Source organism: Cervus elaphus, chromosome 12 (assembly GCF_910594005.1).
Source record: "Cervus elaphus chromosome 12, mCerEla1.1, whole genome shotgun sequence".
NCBI classification, from domain to species: Eukaryota; Metazoa; Chordata; class Mammalia; order Artiodactyla; family Cervidae; genus Cervus; species Cervus elaphus.
The window spans coordinates 88,122,216-88,144,328 of record NC_057826.1 but is presented as its reverse complement, the minus strand read 5'-3'; the positions used below and the strand labels follow the sequence as shown (position 1 = coordinate 88,144,328).

Below are 22,113 nucleotides of genomic sequence, written 5' to 3'. Positions count from 1 at the left end.
TTTCTAGAAACAAATGACAATGAAAACATGACAACTCAAAACCTATGGGATACAGCAAAAGCAGTTCTAAGAGGGAAGTTTATCGCAATACAACCCCATCTCAAGAAACAAGAAAAACATCAAATAAACAACCTAACTTTTCACCTAAACCAACTGGAAAAAGAACAAAAAACCCCAAAAATTAGTATAAGGAAAGAAATCATAAAGATCCAAACAGAAATAAATGAAAAAGAAATGAAAGAAACAATAGTAAAGATTAATAAAACTAAAAACTGGTCCTTTGAGAAGATAAACAAAATTGACAAACCCTTAGCCAGACTCATCAAGAAAAAAAGAAGAATCAAACCAACAAAGTTAGAAATTAAAAAGGAGAGGTTACAACAGACAATGCAGAAATACAAAGGATTATGAAACAATTATGAACAACTATATGGCAATAAAATAGATAACCTGAAAGAAATGGACAGATTCTTAGAAAAGTTCAATCTTCCAAGACTGAACCAGGAAGAAATAGAAATTATGAACAACCCAACTACAAGCACTGAAATTGAAGCTGTGATCAAAAATCTCCCAAAAAACAAAAGCCCAGGACCAGATGGCTTCACAGAATTCTATCAAACATTTAGAGAAGAGCTAATGCTTATCCTTCTAAAACTCTTTCCAAAACTTGCAGAGGAAGGAACACTTCCAAATTCATTCTACAAGGCCACCATCACCCTGATACCAAAACCAGACAAAGACAACACACAAAAAAAGAAAACTACAGGCCAATATTACTGATGAACATAGATGCAAACATCCTCAACAAAATTTTAGTGAACAGAATTCAGCAACACATCAAAAAGCTCATACACCATAATCAAGTTGGGTTTATTCCAGGGATGCAAGGATTCTTCAGTAGGTGGAAATCAATCAATGTGATACACCATATTAACAAATTGAAAGATTAAAACCCTATGACCATATCAATAGATACAGAAAAAGCCTTTGACAAAATTCAGCACCCATTTATGATTAAAACTCTTCAAAAGATGGGCATAGAAGGAACCTACCTCAACATAGTAAAGGCCATATATGATAAGCCTACAGCAAACATTATTCTCAATGGTGAAAAACTGAAAGCATTCCCCCTAAGATCAGGAACAAGAAAAGAGTGTCCACTTTCACCATTATTATTCAACATAGTTCTGGAAGTCCTAGTACAGCAATCAGGGAAGAAAAAGAAATAAAAGGAATCCAGATCAGAAAAGAAGTAAAGCTCTCACTGCAGATGACATGATACTGTACATAGAAAACCCTAAAGATAGTATCAGAAAGTTACTAGAGCTAATCAGTGAATTTATCAAAGTTGCAGGATACAAAATCTACACACAGAAATCACTTGCATTTCTATATACTAACAATGAAAAATCAGAAAGAGAAATTAAGGAATCAATCCCATTCACCATTGCAACAAAAAGAATTAAATATCTAGGAATAAACTTACCTAAGGAGACAAAAGAACTGTACACAGAGAATTATAAGACACTAATGAAAGAAATCAAAGGCAACATAAACAGATGGAGAAATAGTCCATGTTCCTGGGTAGGAAGAATCAATATTGTGAAAATGACTATACTACCAAATGCAATCTACAGATTCAATGCAATCCCTATCAAATTACCAATGGCATTTTTCACAGAACTAGAACAAAAAATTTCACAATTCATGTGGAAACACAAAAGACCCTGAATAGCCAAAGCAGTCTTGAGAAAGAAGAAGGGAGCTGGAAGAATCAACCTTCCTGACTTCAGGTTATACTACAAAGCTACAGTCATCAAGACTGTATGGTACTGGCACAAAAACAGAAATATAGACCAATGGAACAAGATAGAAAGCCCAGAAATAAACCCATGCACCTATGGGTACCTTATATTTGACAAAGGAGGCAAGAATACACAATAGGGCAAAGACAGCCTCTTCAATAAATGGTGCTGGGAAAACTGGACAGCTACATATGAAAGAATGAAATTAGAACACTTCCTAACACCACACACAAAGATAAACTCAAAATGAATTACAGACCTAAATGTAAGACCAGAAACCATAAAACTCTTAGAGGAAAACACAGGCAAAACACTTGATGACATAAATCAAAGCAAGATCTTCTATGACCCACCTCCTAGAGTAATGGAAATAAAAACAAAAGTAAACAAGTGGGACCCGATTAAACTTAAAAGCTTTTGCGCAGCAAAGGAAACTATAAGCAAGGTGAAAAGACAACCCTCAGAATGGGAGAAAATAATAGCAAGTGAAACAACTGACAAAGGATTAATTTCCAAAATATACAAGCAGCTCATACAACTCAATGCCAGAAAAACAAACAACCTAATCAAAAAGTGGGGAAAAGACCTAAACAGACATTTCTCCAAAGAAGACATGCAGATGGCTAACAAACACATGAAAAGATGCTAAACATAGCTCATTATTAGAGAAATGCAAATCAAAACTACAATGAAATATCACCTCGCACCAGTCAGAATGGCCCTCATCAAAAAGTCTACAAACAATAAATGCTGGAAAGGGTGTGGAGAAAAGGGAACATTCGTACTGTTGGTGGGAATGTAAATTGTTGATACAGCCACTATGGAAGATGGTATGGAGATTCCTTTAAAAACTAGGAATAAAACCACCCAGCTATCCCACTCCTAGGCACATACCCTGAGGAAACCAAAATTGAAAGAGACACATGTATCCCGTTGTTCACTGCACCACTATTTACAATAGCTAGAACATGGAAGCAACCTAGATGTCCATCAACAGATGAATGGATAAAGAAGTTGTTGTATATATACAAATGGAATATTACTCAACCATTAAAAGGAACGCATTTGAGTCAGTTCTAATGAGGTGGATGAACCTAGAACTTATTATACAGAGTAAAGTGAGTCAGAAAGAGAAAGATAAATACTGTATTCTAACACATATATACAGAATCTAGAAAAATGGTACTGAATAATTTATTTACAGGGCAACAATGGAGAAACAGACATAGAGAATAGACTTATGGACATGGGGAGAGGGGAGGAGAGGGTGAGATGTATGGAAAGAGTAACATGGAAGCTTACATCACCGTATGTAAAATAAATAGCCAACGGGAATTTGCTGTATGGCTCAGGAAACTTGAACAGGGACTCTGTATCAACCCAGAGGGTTGAGATGGGGAGGGAGATGGGAGGGAGTTTCAAAAGGGAGGAGACATATGTATGTATGTATATGTATAAAGTGAGGTTGCTCAGTTGTGTCTGACTCTTTGCAACGCCATGGACTGTAGCCTACTAGGCTCCTCCGTCCATGGGATTTTCCAGGCAAGAGTACTGGAGTGGGTTGCCATTTCCTTCTCCAGGGGATCTTCCCGACCCAGGGATCAAACCCGGATCTCCCACATTGTAGGCAAAAGCTTTTACCGTCTGAGCCACCAGGGAAGTCCCATGTATATGTATACCTATGGCTGATTCATATCAAACTTTTCTGTTGAGATTTGACAGAAAACAGCAAAATTCTGTAAAGCAATTATCCTTCAATTAAAAAAATAAATAAATTTTTAAAATATATGACTTCCTGTTTTCCTTCTAAAACTCGGAAATTTTGTTATGTGCCAAGCAGATGCTGCTTATGTGACCAACTCCAACAAAAACTTTGGGCACTGCATCTCAAATAAGCATCCATGTGGACCACTTTCACAGGGGCCCTCAAACTCATTGCTGGAGGAATTAGGCACATCTGTGTGACTCCACCAGCAAGGACTCTAGGAAGCACCTGGTGTTTTCTGCACTTTGCCCCATGTGCTTATTCCCAATGCTGACTGTGCTTTGTAGCCTCCCGCTCTAATAAACCATAGCCACAAGTACAACTATGTGTGAATCTTGTGAGTTCTTCTAGAGAATCCTCAAAACTGGTAATGATTTGTGTCTCTTCTGTGCGGTACTTTTTATCAAGTCTAGGTATCATCTGCTGTGAATGACTCAGATGGAGAGAGGTTTGGACCCCCTGCATGTGCGCGTGCTAAGTCACTTCAGTCACGTCCGACTCTTTGCAACCCCAGGGACTGTAGCCCATCAGGTTTCTCTGTCCATGGGATTCTCCAGGCAAGAATACTGGAGTAGGTTGCCATGTCCTCCTCCAGGAGATCTTCACAACCCAGGGATCAAACTGGAGTCTTACATCTCCTGCATTGGCGGGCGGGTTTTTTACCACTAGCGCCACCTGGGAGGCCCCTTTGGGCCCTCTAACTGATCTGATTTCTTCTCCTGTACCCTCCCTCCCTGGGACTCTGGAAAGTGGATTATGAAAACTACTGGTGCCTAGTATCTTTCTACAACTGCAAATATTTATCAGTGTCATATCTCTGTTATCTTTAATTTCATTCCATGCTATTTTCCCAGTTAGCTAAATTTGTCTCTCCTACCTCTCCTCCTTCCCCATATAATCAGCTTTTGGCTCACTTATATTTTTTATCGTCCTTTCATTTTTTTGTCTCTATCATTTTAAATCCCATTTTTCTGAGGAATTGTGTTCTTTTTATTAAATTGTAAATAATGTAATTTCTTTTCATAATAAAAATACTTGCTGTTATAGCTTTCCCTCTAAAATACAGGCTCCTATATTCTTTTTTACATTCATTGGTTTGCTTTAATTATTACCAAAACAATTTTAGTTATTTCATTTAAGAGATTCCTTCCCTGTTCTCATGGTTGTTTGATAGTCTGAAAACTTAAAAGAAGTCATATTTTGAGTAATGTAGCAGACTAGATTGTTTAGACTAACTCTCCAGATGAAAGCAACTAAAAAATGTTGTTCAAAGGTTTCAAGTCTGAAAAGCATAAAAAACTAAGATAGTAGGGATTTATCAGGCCAAAATCTGAATGAAAAGGGAATTTGGAGGGAAAGTAGAACACTGGTGTTGCTTTTGCCTCTGAAGACATCTGCCAATTAAGGAAACTTGGTTGTTGTTTAAGTTCTCTGATGGCCCATGAGTTTAGAAATTAGAGGCTTAGTTGTGCAAAAATGGAGAGCATAAGAGGAAACCTTCCCCACTAAGTCTAGATCCCAAAGGGTTATTTCCTTAGGTTAAGAATGAACCAGAGGAAAACCTGCTCTCACTATCTAATCCTCATCCCCAAGAGACACGGGGAAAACAAAGTCCTTTGATGCTGAACTGTTCAGAGGGAGTAAAGAAAAGAAAAACCCTGCCCCCAGGAAGTTAAAACCACATGCTGGTAGAGATTGCGAGTTCACATTTCCTGGTTTGTCCGAAAAAGTGTTATGCTGTGAACTGATCTAAAGTAGTCCTGAACTGACTCTAAGTGCCTGGCAAATACAAATCCTCTCTGGAGGAAGGCACCTCCTTCCTAGGAAAGGATGAATTTTTTTGAGAACAGTTCAACTGGAGACAAATGCTTATTTACATGGTAAAAATACAAAATTGACTATATCACACCATACACAAAATAAATTATAGGTGGGTTAAAACCCAAGAGTGAAGGCAAAACTATAAAGCTTTTTATAAAATAATGTGGAATAATATTTCAGCTTAGGAAAAAATTTCTCAAACAGGACATAAAAAGCTTAACCATAAAATAAAAGCTTAATAAATTAGATTCCAATAAATAAAACTTCAATTCATTAAAAGTCACCATAAAGAGACTGAGAAGACAGATTACAGAATGGGAAAATATTTTTGCAACACATATAACTAACAATAACAGCAGATAGGACATTTACAAATCAGTAAGAAAAGACAGGCATCAGATGGCAAACCTAGGCAAAAGACTTGAACAAAAGTTTTATAAAAAGAGAATTTCCAAACTGCCAATAAATATATGGAAAGGCAGATGGCATCGTTAATAACAAGGAAAACACATTATAAACCTCAGTGAGACACCATTACAAAGGTACCAGAATGACTAAAATTAAAAGTCCAAAATTACAAATGGAGTGATGGGAGCTACCAAACAGTAGTGGTGATAGTGTAAATTGGAAAACAATTTTTATAATATAATAAAATAGAAGATGCACATACTCTACAGTCCCAAAATTCCACCCCTAGGCATATGCCTTAGATATACTCTTTTCATGTCTGACGTGTCTGAGATTGGCAGCATATGATATATTCACACAATAGAACATTATTTGGCATAGATATCATATGAACTGCAGCTATATAGTGAGGTGACTCTCAAACATATTATGTAGTGGAAGCTCCCCAGATTTCCCTTTCCAGGCCAGGGCACCCACTGGCCTCTGCTCTGGAAAATTGCCCCCTCTTTTAAAAAATTTTTATTTATTTATTTTTGGATGTGCTGGGTCTTCGTTGCTGCACAGGCTTTTCTCTGGTTGTGCGAGTAGGGGCTACTTTCTGCTTGCAGTGAGCGGGCTTCTCGTTTCGATGGCTGCTCGGAGGCACAGCACAGGCTCTAGGGCACGTGGGCTTCGGTAGTAGCCAAACGCGGGCTCAGTGGTTGCAGCTCCCGGGCTCTAGAGCAGAGGCTCAATAGTTGTGGTGCATGGTCTTAGTTGCTCCGTGGCATGTGGGATCTTCCCAGATTAGAGGCTGAACCCATGTCTCCTACATTGGCAAGCAAGTTCTTTACCACTGAGCCTCCAGAGAAGCCCCTGGAAAATTGCTCTTGACCTGAAGGCCTCCCCTCCCCCAGTACACCCTGGCCAAAGACTGCTTATGACACGTGGGCCCAGCACTGTGGTGTTTTCCAGGCTCCAGGGTTGTTCAGGGAGCAGGCCACCTCTGAGACAACATCCTTGTTTGGCACTTGTAGCTGCCCTGTCTGGGATTCCTTCACTGCCTTACTCCCGAGAGCACAAGCTCCACAAATCACATACACTGAATCTTTGTCTCTTGTCTGCCTGGGAGGAATCTGATCTGAGATGTAGTGCTAAGCTAGAGAGAAAGATACAAAAGAGAACACATTTCATGATAAACATTTAGGTGCTAAAATAACAAAAAGTGAAAGCATGGTTATCCAAACGTCAGGATAATGTTCATCTGTGGTTCTGTTTCTTGACCTGCATGGCATTTACTTGAATGTTCACTTTATTATTTAGACAATATATGCACGTCTTACGCACCATTTTAGTGTGAATGATACACACAAAAAAGTTAACATTTCTAAGTAATTGGAGAGTCTTGGTTTTCTCTTACATACGAATGTGTTTCCTGATCAGAGAAGATGATCTGTTGGATTTCTGCCTGCTTACATTTGTCAAAATTTGCCCTGTAGCCTAATAGAACATTGTAAGTGCTTCATGTATCATGTGTGTGTGTTAGTTGCTCGGTTGTGTCCGACTCTTTGCAACCCATGGACTGTAGTCCACCAGGCCCCAGGCTCCTCTGTCCGTGGAATTCTCCAGGCAAGAATACTGGAGTGGGTTGTCATTCCCCTTCTCAGGGGATCTTCCCAACCCAGGGATCGAACCTGGGTTTCCCACATTGCAGGAAGATTCTTTAAACATTTATCAACAAAGTACACTATGGATTTGTGTATGATTTGTATGTCCATTAATTTAACAGTCATGATTGCATTAGTTACTTGTGACTGCAGAGAAAATCACCCATAAATTTAGTGACTTGAAACATTTCTCTTGTGTTTCTGGGTGAGTCTGGGTGCTGCTTAGCCACGTCCTCTGGGTCTCTCTCAAGGTCACATGAATTAAGAGTCATTATAAGGTCCTATAAAAAAAACTAAACAGCCTCTTGGGGAAAGAGGAGAGTAAAAAAGTTGGCTTAAAATTCAACATTCAGAAAACTAAGATAATGGCATCTGGTCCCATCACTTTATGGAAAATAGGTGGGGAAACAATGGAAACAATGACAGAATTTTTTGGGGGCTCCAAAATCACTGCAGATGGTGACTGCAGCCATGAAATTAAAAGATGCTTGCTCCTTGGAAGGAAAGTTATGACCAACCTAGACAGCATATTAAAAAGCAGAGACATTACTTTGCCAACAAAGGTCCATCTAGTCAAGGCTATGGTTTTTCCAGTAGTCATGTATGGATGTAAGAGTTGGACCATAAAGAAAGCTGAGCGCCAAAGAATTGATGCTTTTGAACTATGGTGTTGGAGAAGACACTTGAGAGTCCCTTGGATGGTAAGGAGATCCAACCAGTCCATCCTAAAGGAAATCAGTCCTGAATATTCATTGGAAGGACTAATGCTGAAGCTGAAACTCCAATACTTTGGCCATGTGATGCAAATAACTGATTCACTGGAAAAGACCCTGATGCTGGGAAAGACCGAAAGCAGGAGAAGGGGACAACAGAGGATGAGATGGTTGGATGGCATCACTGACTCAATGGACATGAGTTTGAGTAAACGCCAGGAGTTGGCGATGATCAGGGAGGCCTGGCACACTGCAGTCCATGGAGTCGCAAAAAGTCAGACACGACTGAGTGAACTGAACTGAAATGATAAGGTCCTATGAGCTTGAATAAAAATATACTTTCTATTAGACTTGACTGTGCTTTATTGTTCTCACTAGTTTTAGGATTTAAATAGCAAAAAGTAAAAGCAAAAAGCAACCAAGTTCATTCCTTCTTCTCTATATTTGATTTCATTTCTCTGTAACCAGAGCATGGATGGATACACTGCAAAATTTTTAAGGCTGGACTGACTTCTGAGTCCATGTAGTTTTTTTTTTTTTTTAATCATCTGGCAGATTGGAAATTTTACCTCATGTTATCAGCTGAGATCTGCTGACTTGTTTCAATAAGTTAGGCAACTGTGAAGAGGCAAGGAAATCAAGCCCTGATCACAGACCACTCCTTACCTGTAAACTCAGATTTCCTCCACCTAGAGGCTGTACTTGGAATCCCCAGACAGACAATAGCAGCCTCATTCCTGAGAGGAATTATAAGAGAAGGCACCAATCTTTTCACCAAACTCTGTGTCAATAAGACAAAGTTGTCTTTACAACTTTTTAACGGCCTAATAAACTTTTCACAATGTTAATTTTGTTAATTTTTGAATTTCTAGTTTCTGGATAAAACTAAAATGTTAATTTCCACAATGTCTATGACAATAGGAAAAATATAGAACAAAATATTTCCTCATGCATTTTATTATTTTCACCTTTGGGTAGCCTAAGGAAAAATATCTTTATATGTTGAAGTAAGAGTATTCCTCTCAGATATAGAAGAATCTCTGACCTAATTATAGCAGCCTCTTATTGAGTATACTTATATATTTTTGGGAAATCATGGAAGAGAGAATCTTTTATTCAATGCATGTTTCTAATCTATTTTTGCCCTTCCACTGTTCATGGTATTATGGGAAGAGACAAAAAAAAAGGTGAATATCTATTCCTCAAACATTTTGAAGCCTAGAAAGAAAGATGAAACATAGAATGTATTTCTAAAAATATATAAAAGTTCAAATTACAAAAGTTTAAAAATAGCTTTAAATATTTGAATGGAGATTTCTATTCTATAGAAAGCTAGAAAGATAATTAATTCCCTAATGAAAGCTTCCCATTAGACAAAATCTCTGGTAATGCTATTCTGGGAATGAATGCTCTTTGGTTGGCCTTCTTTCACAACAAAACAACTGTCAGGCTTAGGCCCAATAAGCATCTACACGAGCATGAAGAAGCAGCTCATCTAGGAGATTCCCTCATGGGCCAAAGGCTCCTCACTGCCATTAATACTCTGAGCATGTGAAATAGAGAACCGTGATGGCTGTCTGAACAGAAGTGTTGTAACTGCCTTGAGAACATGACAGATAACACACTTAGGGGAATTAGACGTCAGTGATTACGCTATAACTGAAAAGATCTGAGAATCAGAGGTCAGAGAAACATTATGAATGGAGTCTTTTTTGCATATTTTTTGGTCATTTGGCTGGTATTTTCTTTCTTTCTTTCTTTTTTTTTTTTTTGGTGTCCTCTGTCGTCCCCTTCCCCTCCTGCCTTCAATCTTTCCCAGCATCAGGGTCTTTGCATCAGGTGGCCAAAGTATTGGAGCTTCAATTTCAGCATCAGTCCTTCCAGTGAATATTCAGGGTTGATTTCCTTTAGGACTGACTCATCAGTTTTAGAGTCTGACTATCCACATTAGATAGAATCCCCTCAGTGACTGTGACATTTCAGGCGAGTTACTCCATTTCCTTATCTGTATGATGGAGACAATCGCACCTGTCTTCCAGGACTGTCATGAAATCTGAATGAGATATTATGAGCAAAACGTTGAGAATAGGTCCTTCTATAGAACAGTAATTCAGAAATTAGGTAGTAATATTATTTTATCAATTAGAAGTTAATCCTTTTCTTTTCTAAATTCTCTTCTGGCCTTAGTCACTCTCTGTCACCCCCCAGGATTATAGCTTTGTGGGCAAATGTGATGCTTTTCTCACTTTATTTCCCCACAAAGAATTATAATGCCTGGAATGTTGTAGGTTCCAAACCTGAGATGAATGAATAAATGGATGATAACAGGGATCTTCCCTGTTGGGTCGGGAAGATCCCACCCATGTCTCCTGCACTGGCAGACAGTCTCTTTACCCCTGAACCACCAGGGAAGTCCTCACAATGCATTTCCTTATACATTACATGCATGCTATACACCTCACAATGTGTACAGACACAGTGGTTTTGTTTTTTTTTTTTTGCCTTAAATGACTATCTTTAAAATAAAATACGGAGAAGAAAATGGCAACCCACTCCAGTGTTCTTGCTTGGAGAATCCCAGGGACAGAGGAGCCTGGTGGGCTGCCGTCTATGGGGTCGCAGTGTTGGACACGACTGAAGCGACTTAGGAGCAGCAGCAAAATAAAATATTTATATGAGGAGAAGGGTCTCTTTATATTTACCAAACAATATTTACCATTTTGGGCTTCCCAGGTGGCTGGCAGGCGGATTCTTAGCCACTGGACCACCAGGGAAGTCCAGTTGTCAGGATTTTGTTGGCAATGGTGGGCAGGTCTGACAGCTCCCAGTGAAGGATGTCCCTGGGTTATGGGACACAGGATCTGAGCCAAGAGTGCAGGAGTGAGAGAAGGGCCCTCAGAAGGGCACCCTGTGAAGACACCCGGGTTCAAGTTGAGGATCTTCCTGTCTAGTCCTGGCTTAGCCTCAGAGAGAATCTCAGTGGTTCTGGGGAATCCAGTAGCTGTCAAGATGATACTTGCTATCAACACAGAATGAGCCTCAGGGTTCTAGAATGAAGGAGGTGAGGTCTTAGGTATATGAGGAGAGCAGGGTTCTGAATAGTGGGATCTTCTAGTTAAGCAGATCCACTGCATATTACTTATCTATTTGGGGGAACAAATCATCCTAAAATGTAGTGGCTTAAAGTAACAGTGATTTATTATTTTTTATAAAGTCAACTGGCCAGTTCCTCTGGCCTTGCCTAGGCTCACTTATGAGAACACAGTCTCACATGTCTGGGGCCTCTGCAGGGAGGAGGAATGTCAGGGATGGTATGTCTCCAGGTGGTAGCTGATATTCACAGAAACTTCCTTCTCTGACCACCTCCCTCCCTCTCCCCCAACCAGGATATCAAAAAAGCAAGAGTGGAAGTCCCAGGGTTTCTTGAGATACTACCACCCTGTTCTACTGGTCAAAGCCCATCACAGTGTCAGCCTCATTTCAGGGGGAAGAAAATACCAGATTCCTCCTCTTGATGAGAGGAGTAGCAAAATCATCTTGCTTGATCTTGTGACAGTTTCTCAGACTGTCCTATTTTTCATGACCTTGCCACTTTTGACCAGTACTGGTCAAGTATTTTGTAAAATGTCTTTCAATTTGGTTTTGTCTGATATTTTTCTCGTGATTAAATTTGGGTTATGGAATTTGGGGAAGAAGACCACAGAGGTCAAATGTCCTTCTCATCACCTCCTATCAGAGAGCATTTGATAACCATTGTGATTTGTTACTGGAGATGTTCTCTTGAGCCAGTTCTAACACCAATTCTGATGTGTGTTTTTTCACCAAGCAGTTAACTCAATTTCCTGTGGACACTGACTGGGCGTTCACAAATTTAATTCTGTTCTGACACTACCTGGAAATAGCGTCAGATTCTGCAGGCTAAGGGCTCAGTCCTACAGGACTGCCCCACTTTATTTATTTATTTTGACTGCACTGTGCAGCATGCAGGGTCCTGGTTCCCCAACGGGGATTGAACCTGCGTCCCCCTGCCCCGTACCCGCTGCATTGGAAGATGGTGTCTTAACCACTGGACTGCCAAGGAAGTTCCAGGACTGCCCCCACTTTAGATAGCAATCACAAGTGCAGATGGCTGCCTGCCTATATGATAGCCTACCTCCTCTCTAGGTTCAATTAATTTGCTAGAGCAGTTCTCAGAACTCAGGTAACCATTGACTTAATTTATAACTGGTTTATTACAAAGGATATTAAAGATATGAATCATAAATGGCCAGACGAAGTGATGCATAGGGCAAGGTCCCAAAAGCAGGTGCTTCTGTCCCCATGGAGTCTGGGACCTGGCACATGGATGTGACCTGGTTCACCCACCTGGAAATTCTCCAAGCCCTGTCCTTTTGGGTTTTTATGGAGGCTTCATTATATAGACTTGATAGATTAAATTCTCAGCCCTTGGTCACTGACAACCTCCTTCCCCTCCCCTCTCCCCAGAGGTGGGGAGGTGGGACTGGAAGTTCCACCTCTAATCACCATTGGTTCCCTGGGCAGCCAACTTCCATCCTTAGGTTACATAGGGTCTTCAGGTCACCTCATTAACATCATAAAAGACACTTTTTATCACTTTGACCATTTAGGAAATTCCTAGGGTTTTTGGAGCTCTGTGCCAGGAACCAGGATGAAGATCAAATATATATTTCTTATTGTAAATCATAATATCAAGCTTGAGCACTTGGTTAAAATGGTGCCAGGTTTCTCCACTGGAATGTTAGTATTTTTCCCTTTCATATTCTATTGTTAGAAACTCTTTGTGGTTTTAATTTCAACGAAGACTAACAATGTCAGATATTTTTTCATGTGCTTACTTGTCATTCCTATACGTTATTTGGGGTGCAAATTATTTTTTAATTGGGATAATTTATTACTGATGAGTTTTAGAGTTTTTTATACATTTTGGATGCATTTCAAAATAAATTGCAGACATCAGGGTACCTCTCTCTAAACACACCAGCATATTATTAACTAGAGTTCAAATTCTTTGTATACAATGAAATACACACTGAGATTTTAAAAACGCTAGGTCAGGAAGATCCCCTGGAGAAGGCAATGGCAACCCACTCCAGTACTCTTGCCTGGAAAATCCCATGGACAGAGGAGCCTGGTAGGCTATAGTCCATGGGGTCGCAAAGAGTTGGACACAACTGAGTGACTTTACTTACTTTACTTCTCTGTAACCCAAATCACTGTCAAGATGTAGAAGACTGCTATATTGATTTTTATGACCCATTGATGGTTGCAATCTATTTCAAAAACAGGCTTCAGACAATCTAGTGGTAATGCAAGGCCAGGGTAGAAGCTCTGGGCTATAAACATAGGATTTGCAAGCCTCCCTCATCCCTCACTTAAATATTACTTCCAGGACTAACAGACCTTCAATAAAGTGAAACACAATAAACTTGTATTATCCTAATTTGACCTACTAGGAGTTCGGAGAGGTACAGGTAACATGACCAAGACAACATAGCTGATAAATGCGGGACCTGGGATGTGAACTCTGGCATCCTGACCCCCACCAACCCCTGTGAGGCTAAGTGGGTGCTGTGGTTGTCCCAGCCGCTCATCCCCATTTTCAGCATGGTTTCCTTTGGAAAGCTGTTCCGATCACAAATACTCATTGTTTGGGGGATAGCCAGTGTGTGAGCAGGGCCTCCCTTCCCAGAGTGCCGGGACCCTCTGGGCTTGTTTCGGGCTGGCCTGACCTTACTGCAATTCGCAGCCACAAAAGGCAACATGCCAGTGCTGCCATTCCTAATGGAGGACCTGGAGGATGAGGTGCTAGACTGTGTGACAGGCTGAGTGTGGCCCCGAGGCTGTGTGTCCTTCCCTTGGACCTGGGGTTCCCGCGGCAGGGCCCCTCCTGTACATTCCTAAGTGCATCCTTTGAGCCATGGGTGCTGCAGACTGGACCGTGCCTCAGGGAGCTGCTTGTCTAGAAGAGGCTTTAGGGCGCATGGTCAGTTCCCTCAGAGAGACTCTGACAAGGACTAGACATATCAGAGAAGGGAGCCTCTGCTTTCTGCTTCCTGGAGGATGTGGCATTTGATGGATGCACCAGATCGTGTCAGTAAGATTAGAGAGTAGGGGACATTCTGAACGCTGGAGAGACCATTGCTAGAGTTTTAGAGGTAGAAACGGGCTTTTGGTATGTGAGTTCAGATGGATTGAAATCTCGGGAGTGAAACCCTGAAGAGGTTCTTGGGGGCCTTCGTGGAGATCTCAACCCCCAGCCTCAGAAACGGGTCCTTCACTGAACTGTCAGCAAGGCGCCACAGGAAGATTTTGGTGGGGGAGGGGCCCTCCCAAGTGGGGTGTTGCTGGGAAGTTGGGCCTGGGCTTTCCAGGCAGGATGTGTGGGGCAAGGGGAGGGGAGAGTGTCTGGGGCACTGCAAGCCCAGAGTGGCTGCGGCAACTAGCTTCCCTTTCTTCTCCCTGGCCAGCTAGGAAGAACTGCGTTTCCCTGGGCTGCAGAGCATGGGCAGCTGGATGCTCCGGACCTCTCCGTGGGCTCTGGCTGTGACCACAGTGTCAAAGACGAGGAACTGTGACCTTGGGTCCCAGGGGAGGGTCAGGCTCTGGACTCCTGAGCAGGGTGGTCACTGGCAGCTCACCTGTGTCTACTTCTGCAGGGCCTGGTGGCCCAAAGACCAGCGCGTGTCTGGTATTCATCTAGCCGGCACTTTTCAAACCCTGTGCTATGGGTGAAGCGCACAAAGATGCCCCAGACACAGTTTCTTACTCAAGGAATTCAACACCACAATCCTAGTACGGAACTGTGATCAAACGTGGGGATCCAGGATGGCAACCTGATTGGTTGGTAGTGATGCCTGAGGTGGGTTTGAGCAGGGCTGTGATTCACTGGGGATGTCTGTTGCTGCAGGGAATGGGGAAGAGTCAGGAGCATGGTAGCCACACACCCACTGGATATTTGCTTTCTTTGTTGTTTTAATAATCTACTATGATTATGGCAAAAGAGGGATAAGAGCACTGAGGAGGGAGCAGTTTATCCAGGGTAGAGAGCTTACAAGCAGCATTTTACCAACCTGAGAAGGGATGAGGGGTGGGGCCCTAAGGTGATCACTCTGCAGATGACTTGTATCAATGGACCATTGTGAATCAATAGGCAAGTACATTGCAGCAAATTCTGAACAGTGCTTCCAACAAAAGGAGGAGTTCCGTTGTTAATTTTCTGATAAGTATGCTTGGCCAGGATACAAGGAGTTCTGTTTATAAGCCAGTGACAAAGCTCACAGACCAATGGACCACAGGATCTTAGAGCTGGAAGATGTCCTTGAAGGGCCTGTTCAACCTTCTCATTTTACTGATGTGGGAACTGAGGCCCAGAGAGGGGTATACTTTAACCAAGGTCACACAGCAAAACTAGAGTCGAGCTGGGGTTTGCAGCCAGCATCCTGATGCCTGCCCCTGTGCTCCTCCCTCTCACCGTGCTGCCTCCTGGGGCCTGAGCCCTGGGGATCTGCATCAGATTTGTCTGCCCACACTCATCTTTCCAGGATAAAAAGGCCAAGTCGGATTCCAAGATTCAGGTCAGGCAGAGGTACTTCATTTCAGAAATTTGGGCTGTGCTCTGGGTTAGGCCCTGCGCCAGGAAGGTAGAGTGCAGAGAAGAGTGAAGGACAACTCTTGCCAGGACACATCTACCCAGGAAGCAAAAAAAAAAAAAAAAAGATGTTCTCAGGAACACCAAAACCAGAAAGCAAGAAAAGTTCAGCTTTGATGAACTTACACAAAACCTTGCAATCAGAAATTCTAGAAAGCAGCTTTTAAAATTGCATGCCCCTGGTAAGTGTTGTAGGGCTTCCCAGGTGGTGCTAGTGGTAAAGAACCTGCCTGCCAATGCAGGAGACGTAAGAGACATGGGTTCAATCCCTGTGTCAGGAAGATGCCCTGGAGGAGGGCATGGCAACCCACTCCAGTGTTCTTGCCTGGAGAATCCCATGGATAGAGGAGCCTGGTAGGCTACCGTCCATGGGGATCACAGACATGACTGAGCACGCATGCAAGTTAAGTGTTGTATTAAAATTTTCCAATGAGCAGTGTTCTCATTTTTAATTTCTTTGGGGGAGAGGGCACAGTAAACTTTTCAAGGCTTTGAGCCACTGGAGGTCTGACTCCTGCTACGATCCCTGCAGCGTGTGGAGCAGGACAGGCCTGTTAGAACAGATGACAACACAACTCACACTGCAGGTGCTGTGATAGGGAGGTTTTGAGAGCCCGAAGAGAGTGATTAATTCCTTGGGAAACAGCAAGGAGATGCTGACAGGGCCCCACAGAGGAGGAGAGGCTGGACGTCCCCTCAGTGGAGGGGAGAGTTCAGGCCCAAGGCCATGGCCTCCTTCCACCCAGCTCCCTGCCCTGCCTGGGCAGAGGGTGAGGCCTGTTAGGGGTTCCCTGCCACCTGCAGCTTCAAAGGACAGGAAGTAGATATTTATAATCCAGAAGGAAGAGGGAAGCCCTGGCCTGTCACCACAGGGGCACATGCCGGGCCCCCAGAGTTCACCCACTTCTTTCCTGCCTCGTTGAACACAGAGGCTTCACACTGCAGCTACGTCACCCACAGCCTGGTCCTTGGGCGTGGCAAGCCAACCATGCAGCAAGTGGGAGAGGAGTGGAACCAAGTGGTCAAGGGGATTTTCTAAACTTAGTTTTACGTACTAATATAATCTGATGATGATCATCAAGGAAATGTAAATGTTTTGTCTTTGACCCAGTAAGATAGTTTATGTATGTGTGGATCTATCATGGAGGTGGGGGATGGCTTAACTACTTTAAGTACATGTTCACATCTTCACTAGGTTCTTGAAAGATATGTGTCTAAATTGAATGTCTGTTTTTGTGTGTCTTTTTTTTTTTTCCTTTTGGCTGCTTTGGGTCTTTGTTGCAGTGTGTGGGCCTCTTTGGTTGTGGTGCATGGGCTCCAGAGTGTGTGGGCTCGGCAGTTACGGCATGTGGGCTTAATGGCCCTGAGAACATGTCTCCATGGCATGTGGGATCTTAGTTCTTCAACCAGGAATCGAGTCCTCTGGATTGGAAGAAGGCAGGTTCTTAACCACTGGACCACCAGAGAATTCCCTAAATTGAATTCCTTCCTGGGGAAGGTACTGAGACAGCCCAGGGCAGAGGGGAGCCCTTGAGCCAAAAGGCCCCCTTGACTGATTCAGCTCAATTGTTCCCGCAGCCTCCTGGACATGATGAATGGCTGAAGCTGAGTCTTCCCTTCTGGATGCTTTTGTTTGTGACTCCAGGGTCTTTGCCCTGGCTCCATCTACGGCTTCCCTGTAGGGACATACCTTGTCTTGGGCTGGCCACGTTCAGCTGCCTCCTCTTCCCTGGGGCCTCTTACCCTCCTGAAGCAAGGTCTCTTTAAGGATGACCCCCAACAGTCTGTCCTCGGTTAGGCCACTTCCGACACAAGGGACGCTGTGCCCTTCGCCCGCCCAGTGGAGTCATCTGTCACGGCTCTGCCACAGTCACCTTTAGACTTCTCAAGGGTGAGGCTGCTCTCAAGTTCCAGGAGACACAGGTCAGGTTCTGCATCTCCGTTATTGATTATTGAACAAATATCTACAGAACAAATATCTGCCGTGTGCCCCAGGCCCTAATCTAGGCACTTGGGAAAACTTTACAGAAGAAAATAAGACAGAAATCCTCACCTTTGTGGCACTTCTGTTCCAGCCAAGAGGTGCAGACAATAAACAATAAATATAGTAAACAAGTAGCTGGTAGCAGGTGTTAGGTGGTCAGCACTCTGGGGGAAAGGAACAGTGAAGCAAGATAAGGGGATCATCAGGAGGAAGGTGCAGTTTTCAATAGTGTGGTCAGGGTGGGCTGTGCCATTCAATAAGAAGCTAACATCTAGAACAGATATAGGAGATGAGAAACTGAGCCATGTGGCCGCCGGGCACAGCCTGAGTACAAGGAGAGTCTCTGGGGCTGTGGCCTGAGCAGAGGAAATGCATGGATCTGGGCTCATTGAATTGGGACCAGCTTTAACCTGGAGCATGGAATTTTTTTTTTTTTAAGTAATGTATTTATCTTTAAGTGTGAAAAAAGAGATGAGAACCTGGTCCTTGAAAATGCCCCTGGTTTTTGGTAGCTTGGGGCACAGCTCTCCGAGCAGGGTGGCATTGGCCCAGCAGAGCTCTAGCTTGTCACAGACCTGCTCTGTCACCCTGGATGTGTCACCCCTGTCTGGACGTCAGCTCCAGCGGGTCCCCAGGACCTGCAAGGGTCCGTGATCCCACTGACCCTTCAGGAACCCCTCTCCTTACAGTAGGGAACACAGCCCTTCACCTGGCCGCCCACCTGGCTATGCAGCAGTGACGCGTGGCCGTCAGGCTGGACCTGAAGGAGAAGAATGCAGTGAGTCTGGCAGAGGCAGAGATGTGTGAGGTTGACTTGTCCCCTGCCTTCCAGGAGCCCACAGCCCATGGTGCTGTCTGATTTCTCCCGGCGGGGACCTTGGGACCAAGAACAAGGACATGTTCTCAGACTAACAGCCCGCCAGGAAGAAATGAGTGGCAGCACAAAACTCCAGGCTCACAGGAACACTGGGCATCAGGGATTATGGAGAAGTCCTTAACACCGCATGTGTTTAAAGGAGCGGGAGGTCACATGACCAGGGTGGGGTGGGAGGGAGCAGAGACAGGAGGCGAGGAGACAGGAGCAGAGCTGTGGGGGACGGACTGAACGCCCCAAATGCCCCTCCAGGTGAGAATCAGGCGTGGGGCTCAGGAAGCCACTGATAACCAGGTCATCGTCCGCAGGAGCAGGGACGGGAGAGCTCAAAGAGCCCGGCAGCCCCAGCAAGGGTGGTGACCTCCGCCTTCGGCTCTGGCCTCAGCCTCCTGCTGCCCTCACACCACCCCTCTGGGTGTCAGGAAGGTCTGATCCACCTCACCTGTGTGCAGCCCCTCCTAGGGGCGGGGAGGAGCGCTAACACCCTCACCCAGGCAGCTGGGCGCCCCCAGGACCAGTGTGTGTCCTCAGCTGCCGGGCTGTGACTGTAGCAGCCACAGTGATTCCTGAACGTGGTGTGAGCAAAGCTATGAGGCAGCAGGCTCAGGTCCTGGACTTGGGTTCTCTACTGCTGCACTCTGTGACCTTGGGCAAGTTACTCTACCTCTCTGAGCCTCTTTTCTCAGCTATAAATTGAAGATGGTATATACTTGTGTGTGTGTTAATTGCTCATTGTGTCTGACTTTTTGCAACCCTATGGGCTGTAGCCTGCCAGACTCCTCTGTCCATGCAATTCTCCAGGCAAGAATACTGGAGTGGGTAGCTATTTCCTTCTCCAGGGGATCTTCCTGACCCCGGGAACGAACCCGTCCCCTGCGTTGCAGGCAGATTCTTTACCATCTGAGCCACCAAGGAAGCCCATGATATATACTTACTTTTTTTATGTTGCCGTGAGGACTAAATAGCTAGTGTAGTGCCTGGGACTTAATAGGAGCTCAGTACCCATTAGAGTCTTATTATTGGACACTTGATAGTTGACAAAGCCCTTTTATAATGGTTGAATATTATCTCAGAAAAATTTCCCCCATTTTACAGATGAGAAAGGTTCAGTGACCTTCCCAGGGCTCAAGCTAGTAAGAAGCAAAGCTGAGTCTGAGAAGCCTATTTCTCTGACCCCAGAGCTCAGGGCCTGACAGGCTTGCCTTGCCCAGTGGGGTGGGTCGAGGGTGCGGTGTGTGTGTCTCCAGCTGTGGCCGCCCACCCCAGCAATCAGAGCTGAGGGCTGGGTGTGACTCTGGGACAGGCCTCTTTTCTCCCCTCCCATTGTGCTCTGTGAATTGGCCATAGAAATTCTGTGTCCTTGAAAAGGGGCAGGGGCAGGGGGAGGACTGTTACCTTTCTTTAAGTAGGAAGTTGGCTTTTTTGCTTTGTTTTGCTTTTTATTTTTTGATCAGTGACAAATAATCTTTTTTGGATGGTTGAGCGTCTGAGGGACACTCAGGTCCACATTTCAATAATGTGGCAAAAATAATATTAAGAGTGAATAATATAAATAATAGCAAAAACGGAGGAATGAAAAGGATATGCTAAAAAAAAATTTAACACAAAAGAAGGCAGTCTCGGGGAAACAGAATAAAAAAGAGAGGAGACATTCTGAAAACAAATAGCAAAATGGCAAAAGTAAATTTATTAATAATAGCAACCATAACTTCCCTTAAATGTAAATAATGCTTTATTATTAGTATTAGTGTTATTTGGGCTATGCCATGTGGTCCGCCAGATCTTAGTTCTCCAGCTAGAAACTGAACCACAGCCCTGGCAGTGAAAGCAGTCTTTTAAGTATTGGACCACCAAGGAATTCCCTTTTTTTTCTTGGCCAATAATGCTTTATAAGCCTATTAATTTGCAGAACTCCCCTGGAAAGTATGGAGGCTACTACCCCAGGGGTGTGGGGGGAGCAGGACAACCCAGAGAAGGGACGTGACTGCCCCCAGGCACCCAGTTATGGTCATCCATCAGGAGGCCCTTTCTCTGTGCCCAGCAGCAGGCACTGGGAGGAGCAAGAATGCTACATGGATGGTGCCTCCCCAGCAGTAACAGCGCAGGAGTTTAAGAGACTCGGGAGGTCAAGTCCAGCTGGTGGTCATTGGTGAGTTAGAGACGCCCTGGAGAAGAGACTCCAGGCCTCTCTGGGCTTATTGCTCCAGCCTTGACTTGTTTCTGGCAGAGGCCGTGATCCATTCCAACAGTCCCACCCCCACAAGGTCATGTAGCTGAGTCTCAGAGGAGCAGCCAACCCAAAGGGATCGCATTTCCCACGGGGAGGTGGATGGGTTCCCACCCATCTTGTGTACTTGCTCAGACAAAACTTTGGCAGGGTGACCAACTCATCCTGGTTTGCCTCATACTGTCCCGATTTTAAAACAGAAAGTCTCACATTCTAGGGAGCCTTCAGTCCAGGGCAACCTGAGACAGCTTGTCACTTAGCAGGTCCTTCTGAGATGAAGGCCCATCCAGGAGAAAGCCCTCGCTCTGGCCCTGCCAATCTCCTCTGTGGACCCGCTGACACCAGCTCTAGCTGGATAGTATGTGCTGGATGGGGTTTGCCTTGAACTGCAAATCTTATCAGTCCCCCTCTTTGAAGACCGTCTTCTCAGAGTCTCTTCTCTGAGTGTCTGCACTGGCTCAGGAATTGTAAAGGCTTTTGGCTTTTGTTCTGGAGTCTGTGACTGGAGGCGAGGAAAATCCAGAGACCGTAGTTTGCTCCTTTTACTAGTCACCAGGCCTGGGCAAGTCACTGATTTCTCCCTCTTTTGGGTTTAATGGAGATAGTAGTCCCGGGACGGGGGGTTGTGAGTTGTGAATGGAATAATGAATCCCAGAGTGCTTTGTAAACCCCACTGTGAGATGTCCTGGGGATGCTGCACTGATGCCTGTTTCCTTCTAGAAAAAACCAGAGCTGCCTCCACTATACAGCCCTTGGTGGCTCCAAGGACTTGGTCTGGGCCCTCATCCAGGCAGGAAGCAGTACTGATGTGGCTGATCATGTCAGTGTGGGGCATGGATGAGAGGGGCCACACTGAAGAGTCTCCCATGACTTGCTGCTCAAAATAGACATGGAGGACAGAATAGTGGTTGCTGAGGGTGGGACGGGGGGCAGAGGAGGGAGGAGGGTGTGGTTTTAAAAGGAGAACACAGGCGACCCATGTGGTGACGGAACACTGCTGTATCTTGACCATGTGATGGATACATGAACCTACGTGTGTGCCCATTAATGAAAAAATTGCATAAAATACACATGTATACAAATGACTGGGAGTGAAACTGGGGAGATCTGAGTAAGATGGGTATTATCAATGTCAGTATTCTGGTTAGGGTATTTTAGAGTGGCTTTATAAGATGTTACTATGGGAGTGGGGAGAATGGAG

At 44.1% G+C, this 22,113-nt stretch overlaps 1 protein-coding gene across 1 annotated transcript in view; it reads left to right on the top strand.

Annotated features, from left to right (window-relative positions):
* The window catches only part of ANKDD1A (ankyrin repeat and death domain containing 1A), a 48,613-nt gene that overhangs the window by 16,061 nt on the left and 10,439 nt on the right, over positions 1–22,113 (top strand). Inside the window, 5 exon segments of the mRNA XM_043921120.1 lie at positions 13,869–14,005; positions 14,647–14,750; positions 18,430–18,589; positions 18,994–19,202; positions 21,633–21,732. Of these exon segments, the coding sequence (XP_043777055.1) occupies positions 13,869–14,005; positions 14,647–14,750; positions 18,430–18,589; positions 18,994–19,202; positions 21,633–21,732 (710 nt within the window).